Source organism: Piliocolobus tephrosceles, chromosome 1, assembly GCF_002776525.5.
Source record: "Piliocolobus tephrosceles isolate RC106 chromosome 1, ASM277652v3, whole genome shotgun sequence".
NCBI classification, from domain to species: domain Eukaryota; kingdom Metazoa; phylum Chordata; class Mammalia; order Primates; family Cercopithecidae; genus Piliocolobus; species Piliocolobus tephrosceles.
In genome coordinates, this window is record NC_045434.1 from 157,908,446 (window position 1) to 157,930,159 (window position 21,714).

Below are 21,714 nucleotides of genomic sequence, written 5' to 3' on the forward strand. Positions count from 1 at the left end.
TTGTATTTTTAGTAGAGATGGGGTTTCACCATGTTGGCCAAGCTGGTCTTGAACTCCTGACCATCCGCCTGCCTCGGCCTCCCAAAGCGCTAGGATTATAGGCGTGAGCCACCGCACCTGCCAACTGGTGATTTTTTAATGGGATGCTGGACGTTGTAAATTTTAGGTTGTTAGGTGCTAAATTTTGTTATGTTTCTTTAAATCTGATTGTTCTTCATTCTAGCACACAGTTCAGTTTTTTGTGAAAATCAGTTTGATGCTTAATATGGCCCTACTATAAAGCATAGCTCTTCTAAATTCTAGTCAATGTCTGTTAAATTATAATGTCTCTCCACTCTAGCTGGCAGGATTTCCAGCTCTTTGTGAGGCTTGTGTAAGTTTAAAAAAGCCGTTAGGATTTTATTTTCCTCAGGGCAAATATGACTTTAGAAAACAACAGAACTTGATTTATACCTTTTCTTCTCTATTGACAAATCTTTGTCTTCAAAAAAATATATAAGCAGTATTTCCTTCTTCAACCATTTGCCTTTATATAATTAAAACCACAAATTATAAAAACAAAAATTTTTAATGTTACTAAAAAATGCAAATCAAATGACTGTGAAGTAAAATGTCATAATATTAAGTAAAAAAGAAAAGTAAAATGAAAAACCCTAATGCTTGTTCAATTTTAAATTTCTCACATGGATTGGTGCACCATAAATTGCAACATGTTCTTGAAAAGGAGCTTTATATGTGTAAGAAGAAGAATAAAACTTACTGTATCCTTCCATTAGTAATTTGACTTTTGGCAACATTTTCTAAGGGAAGTTTTTTGCTTCCTTCTCATTCCTGCCTTTTTCTGATAAAATACAATCTCTTATGACTCTGGGGAATACAGCCCTTCCCACCTTAACCCTGCTCAGACAGAGAGCCTGAGCAGGACCTAAGCCAACCCATGTATGGGATTTCTCTGGTCACAGAGAGGGGGACTGAGGGGAGAGAAAGAGGGACAGGAGAGGGAGGAAGGCCATAGATGGAGAAAGAGCCCCTTAAAATGTGGGAGCACAACACCAAGGACAGAGTTCTCTTAAGAAAAAATCATATGTATTTGTGACTCATATTAAAACTGTCTTAGTTCATTTAGTGTTGCTACAAACACCTGAGAGTGGGTAATTTATAAGGAAAACAGGTTTATTTAGCTCACAATTCTGCTGACTGGAAGACTATGCATGATAAAAGCTGTTTCCACTCGCGGCAGAGCCGAAGGGGAGCCCGTGTGCGCAGAGGTCACATGGCGAGAGAGGAGGCAAGAGAGGGAGGGGAAATGCCAAGCTTTTTTTTTTTTTTTTTTTTTTTTTTTTTTGTGAGACAGGTCTTGCTCTGCACCCAGGCTGGAGTGCAGTGGCACAACCATGGCTCACCGCAGCCTCGACCTACTGGGCTCAAATGTTCCTCTCACCTCAGCCTCCCACTTAGGTAGGACCACAGGCATGTGCCACTATGCTTGGCTAATTTTTAAATTTTTTGTAGAGATGGGGTCTCACTATATTGCTCAGGCCGGTCTCAAATACTGGCTTCAAGCATTCTTCCTGCCTTGGCCTCCCTAAGTGCTGGGATTACAGGCTTGAGCCTCCATTCCCAGCTGCCAAGCTCTTTTGAACAACTGGCACTCCCGGGAACGAATGGAGAACTTACTTACCCGCCGTACTCCTCCGCCCTCCTTCCCTGCCCAAGGGAAGGCATTAGCCTCTTCATAAGGGATCTGCCCCCGTGACCCAAACACCTCCTATTTTCCAACACTGGGGATCAAATATCAACATGAGATTTGGGGAACATCTAAACTAGCACCATATATGTTTGTGACTCATACTAAAATTCCTCTTTTTAAGGAGCGAGGAAGGGAGAAGCCCTAAGCCATGGTGTTTATAGTAGGGGTGGTTCCACTGGATTTTGTGCTACAACCAGAAATCGGTGGTAACATTTTGAGGCTACACTGGAGAGAGAAATTGATGGAATGAATTATATCCATAAGAAGGAACCAATAAAGAATATTGAATTCATAAAAATCAGCTGAAAGAACGGAGTGTGTTTATTCCAAAAAAGAGACGTAAGAGGAGGTAGGAGAAAGACATGATAACTATCTTCTGAGGCTTCCAGGGCAATTTCACAAAGCAGAAATGGCCTTATTTGTGTTGTTTCCAAGGATAAGTGGCAATATTTTCCTTTCTGCCTTAATAGCCTCCTTTGAATCCTGCCTTCCACCAATCCCCAAAGCCATCTCCAGGTCCTCAGTGTCTGACATGGTGCCTGGTATACTAATGCCAGCTTGATTTAAGGAAAAAAAGCATGGCTTGTGGTATCTGGCAGGCCTGCATTTGAATTTCAGCTTTGTTACTAAATATATAACCTTAGGGAATTTTCTTTAACCTTTTCTGCACATCTTCTTTATGAAATGGAGATAATTTCTCATTTCTGGAATGGTTGACTATCAAAAGGTGTTAGATATAAGCTAGAACTGAAGAGGATTAGAGCTATTTAATGCTTCTTGAATTACCAAGCTTCCTATCTTTAAAAACATCCAAGCAGAGACTAAATAGTTGCTTGGCAAAAGTCATTTTTTCCTAAAGGATTTTCCCCTCTTTGTTTATAATTTTTCCCACGTCTGTATTTAAAAATACAGGCAATGTCCATTCTAATGCTAATTCACTTGTTAACCACAAGATGGCAGTCAAGGTTTAATTTTGGGGAATAAAACAAGCTAGCACTACTTAAAAATGCATTAAATATATAATTATGGAAACTTATAAAAACCATGTTTAAATTCAATAACCCAGAAAGGACAGCACAAACATATATTAAAAGAATCTACTCAGCATGAATATTTTCTATATAAAGGGGATCAAACATAGGTATACCAAAAGAAAGATTACTTATCTTTTGTGAGTTAAAACATGTTCACAAAATCAGACACCAAAGAAATGCAGAAAAAATATGGACTAGCCCCTTAATTTAAAAGACAGGACAACTAAGTCCAGAGCATAAGACTTTACATATAAGAAAAAAAGAACTAACATTGTTTCATAATAGAATTTAATATTGGGAAAAAACACGACTTTTTCACAAAAGGTAGACTTGATTGTACCTGCAATTGGGTAGGCAATTATTTTTACACTTACCTGAACAATTTAAACTTTTAATAAGTACATATTAGGAGGCAAGTAAGAAACAGTTTAAATTTGCAAATAAAATTTATGTTTATCAATAACCTGAGGAAAACTCGCTAATCTCTGTGCTTCCATTTCTTTCCTGGTAAACGGGGGATAATATCTGTCTCTACCTTTACAGAATGTCTGGAGCATCAGGGGTTGGGGGATGGTCTCAGGGGTGGTCATCCATTGTAAAGGAGGTTAGGAATCAGGTCTTGGGCTGTCAGCAAGGCAAGTGAAGTGGTCTGACTTGGAGTACAGGTTGATTTGTTGTGGCTTTGAAGGAGGCTGATGGGTATTATTGTGGGTTACACTTACACACGCGACTGTCAACTCGACAGGATGGCCAGCATGAATTACGAAATGAAGGGAGAATACCGGGCAAACAGGAAGTACTCAGCCATGTTAGTTCCGGTTCCCTCCATACCTCCTCGGTATAAACAAGAATCAATATTCTTTTCTAAAGCGACACCGAATGTAAACCGCCAGCAGAAACGATAAGTTTTATTTAGACAACTTGCTAGCTGCCAAAGCTTAGAATACTGATAAAGATTGTTCTGTTGTCACAGAAGCAATCATTAGCTAGAGTATGGCACAAACATAGTTTTATATGTGCATAACCAAGAACACTCAAAAGAACAGCTTTCATTGCTTTCTGATTTTATATCTTTTACTATTTCTCTGGAGAACTTAAATACAAACTACTGATTAGATTACAGATTCATATCCTTTAGCGGAAATAAAGCATTTTCATAAATACAAAAGACACTCAAGGCAATAGGAAAGAAAAAAGGCCTTAGAAAGGAACACCAAACCAAATAATTGATTAATGAATATTTATGAGCTGCTTATAATGACAATGTTTCTGTTAATAGTAACAAAGACTTGCCAAATTAGAGATTTTGCATAAAACATTCATGACAGCCATTTACATTTCCAGTTTTCAATCACTGTTTCCAACTACACCTTAGAACTCCCAAAATAGAACCCTAAATCTTTACATCACGATGAACCTTAAAAGTCTGCAACTAAATTTTATTTTTCTAAAATTAACTGCCTTCACATTTAATCCTAATACTAAATTGAAAAAACAGGGTGTGGACGCATCTTTCGACTAACATTAATTGAGTGCCTACTATTTGCCAGGCACCATGCTAGGTACAGAGAATGCAAAGGGACACTCACATCCTTGCCCTGGTCCCTCTTCATGAGCAGATGAATTTCCACATCACACATGCTGAAAGACGTTGGAACAGAGAATATGGAGAGAGAGGATGAGGTAACTGTGAATGCCTGAGCTTGTCAGTGACTGTCTCCACAGAAAGACATTTGGTTCAGCTCTTCACACCACCTTTGTGAAGTATTTCACCAGGCAGAAGAAATGATGGAGGTGGAGTAGAGAAGGAAAAAGAACCAGAGGCATGTAGAAACTACAATAAACGTGGTTATGATAGGTGTTGTTTTCTAACCTGAGAAAAGACAAATTTTACATGTTTCCAACAGATTGTTTTTATTCTCTGAAAAGTTGGGTGGCATGAACTTTCATCTCCTCCTCTCCCCAGGAACTAAAATGTATCGAATGCCTATGTGTGATGCTATATTAATTTTTATTTTATATATATATGACATATATTATATATTATATATACATTATATATAATTTTTTATTTATATCTCTTGAATGAAATCATATATTTATATCTCTTGAATGAAATCTATATATAAAATAATAAGTGTCAAATGCAAAACAACTTTGCAAGGTAGGTAAGGTTATCTCCATTTAACAGATAAGAAAACAGATTAGGAAAGAATCTCTCCAAGATCTGTCTGACTCTGAAGCTCATGCTCTTCCCCATCCTGCTTCCAAAAAAAGATTTTTCATCTGAAAATTGAATGAGGGCCACAGTAAAGTTTTAAAAGCATGAATAATAACGAACTGTATGAGTGCTTACCGTGCACCAGATACTGTTTGATGAATTTTACATATATTTATTTAATCCTCACACCTTCCCTGGGAGGTAGGTACACTTATTACTGCCACTTAACAGATAAATCTGGGGCACAAAAAAAATCAGTGACCTTGCTCAAGGTCACAGAGCTGGTAATTGGCAGAGCCAAAATTCAAATCCAGACAGTCTGGCTCCAGTGCCCCTGCGCTTAAGAGCTCCGCATTCCACCTTTTAACTAACCAAATCCTAGCTCTAGACCAGCAGCAAAGACCTCGCTGATCCGAGGCAGAAGGTACAAAGTGGTAAAGAGGTCTTAGGTCCCCAAGTAATTGTGAGAAAAGAGAATTCAGTGCAGCTTAAGAATAGGGTATTGATTGATGAGGGTAGGGAAGGAAGTAGCAGGAGAGACAGGTTTCTCTTTTTTTTTCAATGCTATGCAAATAAAGGGTTCTCAATTTACATTTCCTGTTTTTGTGAAATAGGAAATTGCAGCGTCAGGAAAGCATTTTCAAAGATTAGAAACTGAGATATGCATAATATGGCATGCAGAATATTACTTATGTGCATAGATCCCCAAACATTTTCTACTTGATTCTCTGTGAATTGTCCTCTTTATCATACCCATGTATTTTGACGAACACGACTTTTGATAATTTGAAAAGAAGTTTAATTTTGCCATTCTTTAGATTTTTTTAGATTTTACTATACCTCTAACATTTGCATAGTTAATATTTATGCCACAATAAAATGCAGATAAATGTAATATATTTTTAAAACTATTTAAATAGTGGGGTTTTTGACTAATCAACACCAGCGTTTTGAAGCAGCAAATACCATTTGATCTAAATATATTCTCATCAACCACCAGATGGCATAAGGTGTGAGGGTTTTATTTTGACAGGGTCACTATGCACATGATAATTTGACCTGTAACTTTGAAATAATGTATTTGGAAAAATGTTCCAGCACTCAAACAGCTCACAATTATTTTAGCCATAGGTAGAAGTGGATGGATAAATTGAAAATGACATGATTCTACTTTTTCTAAATTTGGGGGTTCTGTGGGATGTTGGCATTACATAATGAATCGATGATCAAACAAATAAAACAGTTCTGTTAAAGGAAATAAAAAAGAAAGTCACGTCAAAGCAAAATTAACCTTATATTCTAAGCAGGTTTCTTCAACTCTAAAAGAAACTTAAAATATGCCTTCAAGAAAAAAAACATGCTTATACTCCTTCAAATTTTGCTTGATAAAAACTTCCTACTCCCTGTAATTTACCCTGCAAGCAGAAAAGCATATCCAATGCAAAAGCTCTTCTCTACTTTAGCTTGAAAGTTGTTACAGAATCAACAGAAAAAAAAATACAACCGAAAAACTCAGTCTGAACTATATGATGCTAAAGAATAGGGAAGTATATTTTAATATACTCAATGAAAGTAATATATCAATTCCTCAATTGTTTCACAAATTCAAAATACAGCACATTATCTTTATTCATCATGTATTTCCATCTAGAAAAGAGGGCACATGGTTAACAGTAAATTGAAGAGTTAAAAATTGAGATAAATAAGACAAATGCAAAGAATAGGATCTTTAATTCCCCTATCTTTATGGTAGCACACTTACTGAGTACCTTGGAATAAGCACACCAGAACAAATGACTAGCACAACACAGCCAATACCACAGAACTGAAATGGCATCTTTAACAGAATGAAGCAGAAAAACTGCCTTCAGGGGTCAAGAGACCAAAGATGAGATTAAGGTTCCTTCTTTAATGTAGTCTAAGAGTCAGTGATTTCTAAAGATATACTAATTGTTGTTTGTATTTTACTATATCCTTCCTCATTAGATTTAATATATTTGGTTCTTGAATGAGAAATCTGTGGGAGAAGAAACAATGTTTGGAGCTACAAAAAGGATAAAAAAAAAAAAAGGATGAAAAGCTAATTGATGATATATAGTTTACTGTTTTTTTTTTTTCTTTTTTAAAGAAAGTCATTTCTAAGTCACATGTTGATAAGGATGATGGAAATGAGAGTAAGAGAAATAATGGGGAGGATATTATGAGATTTCTCCACTGTGGATCATGTTCTATCTCCATCTTTGGCAGCAAATATGTAGCAGAGATATTGCCTACCTGGGTTCATGTGAAAGCAAGGAATGATCGTTTCTTTTGTTCTTGTTCTTATACAGATAAAAGGGTGTAAGTTGTTATTTCCAAGGGTTTCTTCTGTTATTTCCAAGTTGGATAGTAGAAAGTACAATAATAGACAATTCAAGTTAATGTACACATTCAAGGCACTTAATGTTTCTTACTTTAAATTCCATTCTTTATGATGCTGTAGATCCATTTTCTTCCATTTGTAATACTGTCCAATGAAATTTGGATCTTTGAGCACTGAAATTAGAATATTAAAAAAGAAGCTATGCATACATTCTTTAATAATAGTTAAAAGTTAAAAATCATTCACTTCTCACTAAGTTGACATGTGGCAATAACATACACTATATAATTTAAGTCCTATTACAATGCTTAGAAACTTTCCAAATTACTTGCTTTTATTGGAACATCACAATATTAGATATTGTTTGAAATAGTAGATTGTGACTTGGAAGTTATTTTCATTATAATGAAAAACATTATATATCCTTTATCGTGTTAAATAAAATTTATAGGAGACCATTGTTTTGGACTGAGCGCCTACCCTAGGCATTAACAGACCAAACCAAAATGGAGTCAGTCATGCTAAGTGGCATGCAATAAAACTGAAACTTTAAGGAAGCAGGACAATCTTAAACAGATCAGTTTTTTCAAAAGAAGAGATTCACAGCCACCAGTCAGAAGGGGCCCAGTCAACCTGAAGTGGCATGGTAAGGAAGTCCCCTGTGCTTTAACCCTTACAAGGAAAGTAACTGAAGTGCCTTATGTTAACCAATCCATTTTTTGTATTATTCTGTTTTCTTATTCCTGTTCTAGCTACCTTATAAAAACTAACTGTTCTGCCATGCTCAGTAGACCACTTATCTATTTTTAAGATGACACACTGCTTGATTCATGAATCACTAATGCAAGCCAATTAGATCTTTAAATTTGTTGAAACATAGCCTGGCCAACATGGAGAAACTCCATCTCCACTAAAATTACAAAAATTAGCTAGGCATGGTGGCACATGCCTGTAATCCCAGCTACTCAGGTGGCTGAGGCACAAGGGTTATCTGAACCCAGGAGTCAGAGGTTGCAGTGAGCTGAGATGGCGCCACTGCACTCCAGCCTGGGTGACAGAGTAAGACCCTGTCTCAAAAATAAATAAAAATTTAAAAAGAGAAATTTTGTTTTTAGCAACAATAATGAAGAAAGTATTAAAACAACTCATATAAAACCCAGACATCATAGTTTAACAAAATTCTAATTCAGCACTTTTCAAGTAGAAAATTGAAATTTTGAAGTTGGAAATGACATTAAAGACCTTGCTTGATCCTTCACAAAGCAAGAATCCCAATAGATGATCATCCAGGCTCTGAATGAAATACTTGCCAACTACAGAAAATGCACCACTTTGTAGCTGGGAGACTGCCCATTCCATTGGCAGATAAGGGTTACATTGTCCTTCCTTAATCTGATTGCTGTGAGTTTCCACTGGCCATAGTTCTAACCTTTGGAGCAATATTAAGTTCACCCCTCTCCCACGAGAGAGAGCCCCTAACAGCTCACAGGGAAGCCTCAGTTCTTTCAACTTTTTCTTAGGATATGTCTTTCTAGATACTTAACCATCCTTAATGTCCTGGTGATAAACTGTTTTGATGTTCCTATAAAAGTTTGTGTTCAGAACTGCATCAGGACCTTGAAATGGTTTGAAGCAAAGATGCAAATGGGCTTACTACCTCCCTTGCTCTGTGCACTATCAATTCAGCTCAGACCTGCATTAGTATTTTCTGGAACTCACATTACATCACCACTGGCTCTTAACTTTGTGGTTAATTACAAGCCTACACCTTCAATCAAATTCACGTAAGATTTATTAAAAACCTACTATATTTAACAACAGGTGCTGGAGAGGATGTGGAGAAATAGGAACACTTTTACACTGTTGGTGGGACTGTAAACTAGTTCAAGCACTGTGGAAGACAGTGTGGCGATTCCTCAAGGATCTAGAACTAGAAATACCATTTGACCCAGCCATCCCATTAGTGGGTATACACCCAAAGGATTATAAATCATGCTGCTACAAAGACACATGCACAGGTATGTTTATTGCAGCACTATTCACAATAGCAAAGACTTGGAACCAACCCAAATGTCCATCAATGATAGATTGGATTAAGAAAATGTGGCACATATACACCACGGAATACTATGCAGCCATAAAAAAGGATGAGTTCATGTCCTTTGTAGGAACATGGAAGAAGCTAGAAACCATCATTCTGAGCAAACTATCACAAGGACAGAAAACCAAACACCGCATGTTCTCACTCATAGGTGGGAATTGAACAATGAGAACACTTGGACACAGGGTGGGGAACATCACACATGGGGGCCTGTCGAGGGGTGGGGTGAGGGGGGGAGGGGGAGAGATAGCATTAGGAGAAATAACTAATGTAAATGACGAGTTAATAGGTGCAGCACACCAACATGGCACATGTATACATATGTAACAAACCTGCATGTTGTACACATGTACCCTAGAACTTAAAGTATAATAATTTTTAAAAACCTACTATGTTTAAGGCACTGGTAATTTTTACATGAAATATTAAGCCAGATCATATGCCCATATATATTTTTATCTATTTTCCTATTTCTTATTATTGTTCTGGGCTTAGCTTATAGTCTTGAACTATTTAACCAGCTAGATGCTGTCCACCAGTCTTGCCCTTGTCTGGGGCTTTCTTCTTTTTCTTCTTTTTTTTTTTTTTTGAGATGGGAGTCTCACTTTGTCACCTAGGCTGGAGTGCAGTGGCATGATCATAGCTCACTGCCACCTCCAGTTCCTGAGTTCAAGGGATCTTCCCACTCAAGCCTCCCAAGTAGCTGGGACTATGAGCACATGACACCATGCCTGGCTAATTTTAAAATTTTTTGTAGAGATAGGGTCTCCCCATTTTGCCCAGGCTGGTCTCAAACTCCTGGGCTCAAGAAATCCTCCTGCTTTGGCCTTCCAGAGTGTTGGGATTACAGACGTGAACCACTGTGCCCAGCCTGGGCTTTCTTCTTAATAATGATGAATTTACCCCTTTTAGCTTGATGACATTTGCCATTGATAGAAAAAAAATTTTTTTAACTGAATAGTTTCCTTTTTTACATGATTTTCACCAGCAATGTTTTTGTCTGTTCCTTAATTTTCTTGCTTCAAACACATGTAAGCACATATACATACATATTCTTATGGACTTTATCAATACTTTTTATTGGTATTTGGATATATGCTCCTCCCTTCCATTAAAAAAGTAAATCTTAGCTTCCCAGAGTTCTTGTGAGGCCTTATTATTTCCTTTAGATGATTATAACAATTAACATTAGCAGATTTTTCTTTTCTTTCTTTCTTTCTTTTTTTAGATAGTCTCACTCTGTCGCCCAGGTTAGAGTGCAGTGGTGCAATCTTGGCTCAATGCAACCTCCACCTTCCAGGTTCAAGTGATTCTCATGCCTCAGCTAGCGAGTAGCTGGAATTACAGGCATGCGCCACCATGCCAGGCTAATTTTTGTATTTTCAGTAGAGATGGGGTTTCGTCATGTGGGCCAGGCTGGTCTCGAACTCCTGGTCTCAACTGATCCACCTGCCTTGGCCTCCCAAAGTGCTGGGATTACAGGTGTGAGCCTGCTGTGTCCAGCCAGAATTTTTATTGTACGCTGGGCACACGTAAAATAGATATGGTTACTGTTAGAATACCCACTGTGCAGATGGTCAAGCAGACATAGAGAGGTTGAGTAATGTCTTCTCATTGGGACTCTTCATTACTCTTAGCCAAAATTTAAAATTTAATCTCTCACGAATGCTATTTCCTTTTGAGGTTTCTATTTAAGGATAATTCACATCTTTTCTTAAACTTTTTGAGATTGCCTTTCCTCATTTTACATTTGAATATGTATGGCTGTCTCTTCCTTATATATTATGAAACCCCAAATGACACGGTCATCTTTCCTGAATAGTCCCATTCGTTTTATATCATGGACTCATTTTCTTCATTTTTTTCTCCATCCGAGAGATGAAAATGCCACAGTACTTTGTACAAACTTTTAACACTTCTCATATTTTATCCCTATGATTTTTTTTTCACTCATCTGTCTCTTACCACTTGTCCGTAAACTCCTTGAAGAGCTTACCACAATGTGTCTTCTTGTCTCCCACACACAGCCAATTGTCTAGATATAGAAGGTGCTCAACGAATGACACTGATCGGAGAGAAACAATGAAAGAATGAGGACGTGAGAGAGACAGAGAGAAGAAAGGAATCATGTAATTTTAGCAGAATTTTTGCACGTTGAAATTCCTTCATCACTATGATATCTTGCATTCGTGGCAGTTTTGTAATCTGTGGTAGGAAAGCATCCTCTATTGCATCCACAATATAGTTATTCCTTTTCTGTTGTGCCTTCTGCAGAGTCCAGGGCATTGCTTCTACTCTGCTTCTTTTTTCCTGTGATACACCTCTCATCCAACATCTGTAGAGGTTGCCCTGAATTTTTTTTTTTCCACTGCTAGGATGGTCACATCCAAAAAAATCAATAGCACCAACTTGCCTCAGCATGTTCTATTTTCACATGTGCTATCTCATGCTAACCACAGAGCAACATAAAGTAGGATGGAATATTTTTGTCAATCAATAGAAATGAAAACCAAAGTACAAAGAGTTAGGTGACTACCTTAATTCACTTATCTTCATGTGGCAAAACTGATACAGGGCTAAGGAGTTTCTAACTTCTGACATCATGCTCTTCCCACTAGGACCTTCCCAGCCTTGGTTGCACATTGTAGTCACCTGGGGAGCTTTAAAAACTACTACTGCCTGGTCCTACTCCCAGAGATCCTGATGTAATTGGTCTTGGGTGAGCTCTCTATATTGAAATTTTTACAGGCTCTTCAGGTGGTTCTAATGAGCAGTCAAGACTGAGAACCACTGCATTAGAGTCAGATGATACTGCTTCTTGCATCTAAATGTGCATCTAAACTTGCCCTTACTGCTGGCTTAAAGACTCAAAGAATAAAAGTCTCCTAGGGTGAAGAAAACATCCCCATCATGCTTCAGGCTGTTTGGTCTGTCTTGATGACAGCAAACAAACATCAGGAAGCCTAGGCTCAGTATTACAGAGTACACTGGTCTGGAGGAATTCTTTTCCTCTAACATAAACATTTCCTTATGGGGATCATATTCTGTCATTAAGGCTCTGTTGCCCACAACCATATGTATTGGTTTGTTCTCTGCCAAACATTTTACTTGCCATTCTATAGCAATGGAGAGAGAACAGTGGATTCTTGGTACATTTTCCATACGATTGCCTATGCTTATAAACTAAAAATTATAATTATTTACAAATATGCTGCCTGTACTTCCAAGTTTGAATTTAAATCCCATACATACAGAGATAACAGTTTGATGTCATATTATGGAGGCATCAGAGTATCAGAGAAAGAGCAACAAACGTGCAGTGAGAAGATGTGATTCAAGTCTCTGGACCACAGCCTACCGAATTAATTGATAAGGCACTTATTGAGAACTTATTGTTCACTTATTGAGAACTCACTACAGTGCTTCAACCCTATAAAGCATGTGCTGTGATTATTCTCATTTTATGGATGAGAAAACTGGGACACAGAGAGGTTAAGAAACTTAACCAAAGTCACACAGCTAGTAAATGGCAGAGCCAGGATGAAACTCTGGTAAATCTGACTCCAGGATGTATATTCTTTATCAACATATGATATTCTCCCTCACATGTATAACCTTAGGTAAATTACTTAGCTTTTCTGGTCTTAGTTTTCTCATCTTAAAACAAAGTAATAATAATCATAGCGCCTGGCACGTAGGGTTGATATACCACCGTGCACGACATATATGAGGTGTTTAATAATATTGGTTGAATAAATGAATAAAACAATGATAGATTAGGATGCCTAAAAGTATATATGAGCATACTTCATAAACTGCATTATACAAGAATAAACTTACTATTATGATGATGCCAACGACTATGTATAGATTTGTGGCCCAAGATAGGGAAAAGAGTTAATGCCCCAAATCAAAATTTAACTACTTACCACTACTCATAAAAGATAAAGCTCTTAAAAATATGTACAAGAGTTTAATAATCTTTCCAATGCTAAGAATGTAACTGTAGAAAATGAAGTTATTAGGAGTTTCTCTTTTATTTCTGAGTTGTTGAAGAAGCATTCTATAATCTAAAAGCTTCATCTTTATTATTGCCAGGAAATTAGGCCATTAAAAGAGATAGTGTTGGATCTCATCCAGCTGAACTATCAAAAGATAAAATGGCCAGCAGCACATGTAAAGTTTACATTTAATTTTTTTAAATTAAGTGCTGGTTATTATTCAAGGAAAGCTCTTGAAACATTCTTATAACAATTCCCTAGGGGAAGAAGAGGCAGGGTGATTGTGAAATCATTCACCAAGTGCTAGATTCAAAGTCTCAGAAATTCATTTGGGCTAGAGATAACGATGACCAGTTACTGCCTTTACAAACAGGGATGAATGACATACTAGGTTAGTGAAAGATGTAGAAACAAAAAATTAAACATTTGGGGGCCAAACTCTGTTTGAGGAAGAAACTGTGGTCAGTGGTGCCTTATTATTTCCTTCCATTTTTAAATTATTCTTTATTGCAAGACAATTATTTCCAAATCTCCTTAAGTTTTGGCACATGCTTCTGTTTTTTTTTCCCTCGCAGTTTGGAGTTTCCAAGTGGCCCTATATATTTACATGTTATTCTAGAAAGCACCATCCTGTACCAATCTGTTTTTTGGTGGAAGGAGTTTGATTCTGAGTGGTTCCCTAGAGTGTGCCAATTAATATCTCTCAACACAGTGTTTGTGTAATTAAGGGTTATTGCCCCTGCAGCCTATATGAGCTGCTCAGTGCCTCATACATAGTAGGTACACACAGTAGATGTGTTTGCTGAATTGACTAGGCGGCATTCAACAACAAATCTTTGATCTGAATTAACCATTCAAGTACTCTGGTATCAAAAATAATTAATATTTTATACTGAGAGAGCTGCTAAAGATTGTAGATCTCGATGTACCTTAAATTGTATTGACCTATGAGTTAGGATGGTAATATATAATCACAAAATAATTAATAGCCAACCTCCTGAAAGAACATGTGATTTCTTAAAAGTTATTGATTGAATTTACCTTTTAAGGATATTTATTAAGCTTAGTACTATTTTTTGCCCTCATTTGTACCTTAAAAGTTGATACTATTTTTCATGATAGGAAACTATCATAATGATGAGATGAAATATAATGAGACCTCAAATTAAGGCAATGGTCATGGGGGTGTAGCAGAGTGGAAGCATTCATAATGTTGCAGGAGATAAAATCAACCAGGTTTAATGAGAGAGATAAAGAGATGTAGGAAACATCTAAGAGTCTGGTTTCGGTAAGAAAATGTAAAAATGGTGATCTACCACTAACCAAGAGAGGGAATAAAAGAAGAAGGATAGATTCGGGGGCAAGATGATGAATTCGCTTTGAGACATCTTGAATACGAGAAGCCTATAACACAAATAGGTGAGATGTCCCCTGCACAGTTATAAATATGCATGTAAAATTCGAAAGAGGGGTCTGGCTAGAGATGCAGCTTTAGGAATCACTGGCCTGTAGGCAAATGAAAACCATGGTAGTGGAAGAGGTCTTTCAGAGAGAGTAAGTAGAGAGGACTGAATGAAGAAGATATTGCCAAGGGAAGAGGCAGCAGAGTGCTTAGGAAGGGAAATGAAAAGCCATGGATGTATGGTATTATGTAAATCAAGGAGAGCACAGCTAATGAGAGTGCAAGTAAGAAGAGGACTAAAACGTAATCACTGCCTCTGGAAATTCAGAAGTCTCTGCTACTGCAGGATGCACCACTTTAGAAGGATGGCTGAAGCAAAGTCATATTTCAGTAAGTGTATGCAGACTGGACAACCTACTTTCATCCAGATAATGAAGTAGTACTCTAAAGATCCAATTAAATGGAGCCAGAAAGTTGTCCAGCTCTCTCATTCTGTCTTTCCAGTTCCTGATGTATGATGGTAACAGATGATTTTTCCTTTTTGATGGATATAATTGAACAGCCCTATGTTCTTAGGTTTTCTTGCTGAATTTCTACCTAATATTTCCTGTGGCTTAGAGGAGAAATTAAAAGGTTCTCTCTGGTGTGAAAACTTTTCTGTAGGGTAAAGGAAGTAAAGTAAACCTCATAAGATTGAGAACTTTTTCTGTTATTCCTCCAGTTGAATATCTTTCTTTCTGACTTTTAATCAGACTTCAGTCCAGGGCTCTATACAAAAGACTTTGTATTCTTCTTTGAGAGGCTGAGGCGAGAGGATTGCTTGAGGCCAAGAGTTCCAAACCAGCCTGGACAACATAGTGAGACCCCTATCTCTAAAAAGTAAAAATTAAAAAAATTAGCCATGCATGATGGCTTTTGCCTATTATCCTAGCTACTCAGGAGGCTGAAGCAGGAAGATTGCTTGAGTTCAGGAGTTTGAGGCTGCAGTTAGCTATTATTATGCCACTGCACTCCAGCCTGGATGACGGAGTTAGACCCTGTCTCTAAGACGAAAAATTAAACTTAAAAATATTTTTTAAAAAAGAACTAAAGTAATAGTTGTTGAATGAATAGTATATAGAGCCTACAGAGAAGTTTAGCACTCTTATATAGCAGATGTGTGTCAATTAGTCTTTGAAAGCAAGCTAAATGTTAACAGATTAACATATACCAAAAGAACATATGACAAGGATAGTTCACCTTACATGGAGTTCTGTAGTATTCTGTGGCTTTTGATGTAGCTACTCTGGACCATGTCTGGTAGTAATCACTAAATGAGGTTGTTTTAATTGGTCTGAAAATATAAATAAAAATCAGACAATGGGCAGTTTGTAAATTTTCTTTTTAAAATTATTGTATTGCTATACCGACTGTTCACATAACATCTTGTCACAAGATATTAAACTGACTTGCAAATTGTAACATATATTTTTAACAATTGTATCCAGTATATTGATTCCACCAATAATGAATACAAATAACGAAAAAGAAAATGTCCCAACCACTTTTCAATAATAAATGTAAATATGGACCCATGCACATATTATAAAAAGAAAAATATGGGTTTAAGACATCTGCCTTTCATGACTAACATTAAAAAAGAACTTTAAGCAAAGCATTATACCTTTCAATTTCTCATTCTATAAGAAATAATAAATATTTTTCTTGAAATTCAATGCCAAAGTCTAGTAAAAAACCCTTATTTCTTGTAATGAGAACAGAATACAAGTATTAGAATTGAGATTAGTTTAGTTTTTACAGAGAATCTGGCTATTTTCAAAGAGGAGAAAAACAGCTGTTTTCTAATACTCCTGGCTGCTACTTTCCCCTCCCTGTGCTAATATCACTATGTCCTAATGGAGAGCAAAGGTTGTTATAAGGTGTTAAATGAAAACTATAAAGCAGTCCCTTAAATAACTACATTTCCAAGCATTTTTCCCACAAACTTTTAAAATGCAGAGATTCTCAACACTCTATAAACAAAACATTACTTAGCGTATTTTTTCAGACATGTGAAATCACTAATTAACTGGCTGTAACAGATGCTTAAACATCCAGTGCAATATGCCTTATGCCTGTTTTCCAATTTAAGTTCTTAGCTCTTTGGAAGAAGGAGCAAGTTTTCAGTCAGAACAAGTATATTAGCATTAGTTTTTATAGGTAAATCATAGGTACCTTAAATTAACTATTTGATTCAACTTTTAAATTAATGAGGCGTTATCTAAATGTGTTAATTCACTAATTTATTTAAATAACAATTATGCACATCTAATTTTAAGACTAACATTTTTTGAATGTGTTATTACTTTTACAATCACACTTAAGTAGAAATTTGAAACTTGAGGAAGATAAATTAATCATTACTATTATTGCTTCCAGAGCTGTGTGCTGTGCTGTGGACGACTAAATGATATACTAAACTAACATGAATTTGCCAATGAAATGTCTCAGCATTTGGCAACAGAGGTAACAAAATGAAAGGCTGCATTATATCTCCTGCATGAAAAAGCTTGTGATCAATTTGCTGTCACAGATCATTTAGCAGACAACAATGACTCAAGAGGAAGGAAACTGTCAACACACTGTCTTGTGAAAAAAAATACACCATCTTCAGGCACAATCGTCTCCATTGTTTTTTGTCTGTTTGACCACGACCCATGACCTTTTCCCTTCCCAGGGTGTCCTGTTCAATTTCAAACTGTTAGCCTTCAGGGGCTTTCTGTTTTTTCCTCCATAATAATTAAAAATATTACCCTAAAAGGTATAACTTTAGTGTGGTTTGAATATACAAAGCAAAATGTCTTACACATTTGGGAGTATTTGAATTTTCAATTCTATAAAGGAAACAGCCCCTTAAAAAAAGAGAACAGTAACTATATTTTACTATTATTCAGATAAAGTAAGCTTACAGGGATACATGCAGCATAAAAATACATGTGTTTATAGTTTCAACCAATGATGGGAATTTACTGAGTATTATCATTGACAGTATGAATACAAAAAAGTAGAAGATATAATTTTAAAATGAACATTAGAATTTGTTACCCTGTTGGAAAAAATAAGATATATACCTGGACTAGTGAATTAAACAACTTTATTAACACGATAAAGTGTCATATGGTTTAACGGAGACATTTGGAGAATACAAGAACAGACACTTCTCTCCTCTGGCAGTGGTAATAAGCAAAGACGTCGGAGGAAGGAGATGTAATTTTTTTTAAGTCGTCAGGGAAACAGTCATTTGGGATACAGGTCTGGAAAAAAAATAAGGGGGCACTGTAGGCCAAGGGAAGAGTATTAGTAACTGTTCAGATGGGAGAGAGCATGGCATGTGTGTATGTACATACAGAGGATGTTGGGGGAAGAAATTATAGTAAAAGGACAATTGACTAGAATGGAGACTTCAAATTCACAGGAGTTGGAATTGATAAAATAAGTGAAACTGGGCAGTGCAGGGTCCACAAATTTAGGCAGAGAATGGGTTAGAGTTGATATAGTAATCTTGATCTTGATTTGTTGGGTAATGGACAGCCATCAGTAGTTCTGGAATAAGGCAAGTAAATTATGAAATCCATGTTGGAGCAAGACTTTTCCTTGAAAGTAATAAGCAGGGTGGAGTATAGACGGAAGATTAAATGCCAGGGGACCAGATAGGAAGCAAACGCAGTAATTCAAGGATGAGCTACTCAGAGCTAATAGCAGAGTGGCAGCAAAGGTTATGAAAGGGAGGAGATGAGTTGAAGGCAATGCTAAAAAATTGACTGGACTGGTTGGTTGCCTGACTGTGTGTGAAAAGTGAAGGAATATTACAGTCAAATATTCTTCTAAAGCCCAGAAGTCTGGTTAGTTTTGCTGTTAATAGAAAGCATCAAGAGAGACTGAAGTAAAATATGAGTTTAATTTTAGCTCTAGATTTCAGGTGATTATAGTACAGACAAGTCAAAATGATCTTCAGGAGTGTGATTAAGACACTCAGATTAGAAATAAGAGATTTGGGTCAAATCAACAAAATCACTGATAGAGGAAGCTACTAGAGAAATCCACCTCCAAAAACGTTAGTAAGTATTTTGAAAAGAAAGAGCAGAAACCAACTTATAATTAAGAGGAGCCAGTGAAGGAAAGAGAAAGGTTCATTAGGGGAAGAAGAAAATCATGGCAGTACTATTTCATGGAAGCAACATCCCAGCCACAACCAAAGCCTAACAATTAAACGCCTAAATATCTGTGGTTGGAACCTTCCTGTCTATCATGACCTAGTTGTTTAGTATCATGGATAAGAGTACAGGGTCTGGAATCAGCTGGCCTGGGTTAAAACCCTCTGGCGCTTCGACTTGTTAGGTGTGTGGCTCTGGAGCAAGTTACCTAATCTCTCGAGGTCTGTTTCCCCAACTATAAAATCAGGAGATAAAACTTTCTCAAGTGCTTGTTGTGAGCATTCAATGAAATCATGCATGAAAAGAGCCAAGTTTAGCGCCTCTTCAGCACTTAAGTGTCAGCTGGTCTCCATTGCCTTGATAAGTACGTCATCATTTCTCTATTAACTCTAAACAGCTTCCTTGTAGTTTTTCTACCTCTGACTCTCCCTATTCTAGGTTATCATACCTCTTCTTGAAAACCACATTTGGTACTGAGGTGAGAGGATTACCTGAGGTCAGGAGTTCGAGACCAGCCTAGCCAACATGGTGAAACCCCATCTCTATTAAAAATACAAAAATTAGACTGGGTGCGGTGGCTCACACCTGTAGTCTGAGCACTTTGGGAAGCTGAGGTGGGTGGATCACGAGGTCAGGAGATCGCGACCATCCTGGCCAACGTGGTGAAACTCCATCTCTTCTAAAAATACAAAAATAAGCTGAGCATGGTGGCGCATGTCTGTAATCCCAGCTACTTGGGAGGCTGAGGCAGGAGAATTGCTTGAACCTGGGAGGTGGAGGTTGCCGTGAGCTGAGATTATGCCACTGCACTCCAGCCTGGGTGACAGAGCAAGACTCTGTCTTAAAAAAAGAGAGAGAGAAAAAGAAAACCATATTTGGTTATGTAATTCTATACGAAAACATCTAAATACTTTCAAATAGAACTTGAGGCTCTTCACCATCTGGCCATTTCCATCCTTTTCTTCTATTATCCATCCCCACATCCAGAGGCTCCATCACACAGAATTTCCTACTAATCCAAGCATACCATGGTATTACACTCCTCTTTCTGTGAAAGCTGTTCTAGAGACTCGTCTCCTCTGTGCCTGTCAAACTCTTATTCATCAAAGTTTGGGTCCAGTAAAAATATTTTGCATCTGAAGGTTGTCATAGTGGACACTGTGGTTGCCTCCTCAACAGCTCTTGCATTCTTTGCTCATTATGTAGATACCATACACTCTGATGGGACTGACCCCACTTCTGGCTCCAAATTAGAGCCTGATGGGTTCAGGGCTGTCTGACCATGGTGCCTAATTCAGGAACAGGAACTTGGCCTAAAAAGATCCAATTAGAGCAAAGTTATAGTCGTTTTCTAGTACATCTTAATATCTAGGGGTATCAATGCCCTAACCTTGTTCTTCAAAATTGCCTTCTTTTACTATGTCCTTTGCACTCTTAGGTATATATTTAGAGTCCGCTTACAAATTTCCAGGAAAAAAAAACTGCTGAGATTTTGATTGAGATTGAATTTAATCTACAGTTTAATTTGGGAAGAATTGACAATATAATAATATTCAGTTTTTCCCAAGCCACAAACATTGGATATTTCTACTTCTTTAGGTCTTTTAAATTTTCTCTCAGAAATATTTGTGGTTTTCAGTACAGATGTCTTGTATATGTTTCGTTACATTTTGATGCTGGGGTAAATGGTATTTTTTTTTTTTTGAGATGAAGTTTTGCTCTTGTTGCCCAGGCTAGAGTATAATGGCACGATCTCGGCTCACTGCAGCAACCTCTGCCTCCCAGGTTCAAGCGATTCTCCTGCCTCAGTCTCCTGAGTAGCTGGGACCACAGGCATGCGCCACCCACGCCTGGCTAATTTTATATTTTTAGTAGAGATAGGGGTTCTCCATGTTGGTCAGGCTGGTCTCGAACTCCCGACCTCAGATGATCTGCCCACCTTGGCCTCCCAAAGTGGTGGGATTACAGGCATGAGCCACGGCGCCCGGCCGTAAGTGGTATTTTTAAAATTTCAGTTTCTATCTATTGATTATGAGTATATAGAAACATAGTTAATTTTTAATCTTTAATCTTATACCATGAGTCTTTGCTAAATTCACTAATGAATTTTCAAGTTTTTTATATTCATTTGGATTTCACTATGCACATAATCATGCTATCTATGAATAAAGATAATTTGCTTCATCCTTTCCAAACTTTAAAATTTTTATTTCTTTTCCTTGCCTCATTGCACTGGCTAGGACCTCCAGTACAATGTTGAATAGAAGTGGTGGTAGTAGACATACTTACCTTATTCCTAAACTCAGGAGAAAAGCAGCAACGTTTCACATTTTAAGGGGTTGGCGGTTGGACTTTTGTAGATTCCTATTACTGAAATAAGGGAATTTCTATTTCAGTTTGCTAAGAATTTTTATCATGAATGGGTGTTAAATTTTAACAAATACTTTTACTGGATTCACTGAAATAATTTTATGACTTTTCCCTTTATTTGGCTAGTAAATGTGTAACACAAATTGATTTTTGAATATTAAACCAACCTTGCTTTCTTATAATCAGACCCATTTGGTCATTGTTATCCCATTTTATCAGTGGATTCAATTCACTAATATTTTTTTTTTTTTTTTTTTTTTTTTTTTTTTTTTTTTTTTTT

At 37.0% G+C, this 21,714-nt stretch overlaps 1 protein-coding gene across 5 annotated transcripts in view; it reads right to left on the bottom strand.

The window, feature by feature from the left end:
• UBE2U (ubiquitin conjugating enzyme E2 U) overlaps positions 1-21,714 on the bottom strand; it is a 62,880-nt gene that overhangs the window by 17,528 nt on the left and 23,638 nt on the right. For 2 of the 5 annotated variants that reach the window (XM_031935217.1, XM_031935216.1), the window contains exons 7-8: positions 16,116-16,204; positions 7,459-7,540 (exon numbers count right to left, since the gene is read on the bottom strand). In XM_031935217.1, coding sequence (XP_031791077.1) covers positions 7,459-7,540; positions 16,116-16,204 — 171 coding nt within the window. Of the gene's footprint in view, positions 1-4,880; positions 5,071-7,458; positions 7,541-16,115; positions 16,205-21,714 lie in introns of those variants that run through there. The other 3 variants (XR_004228852.1, XM_031935218.1, XM_023207763.1) reach the window with 2 other exon arrangements.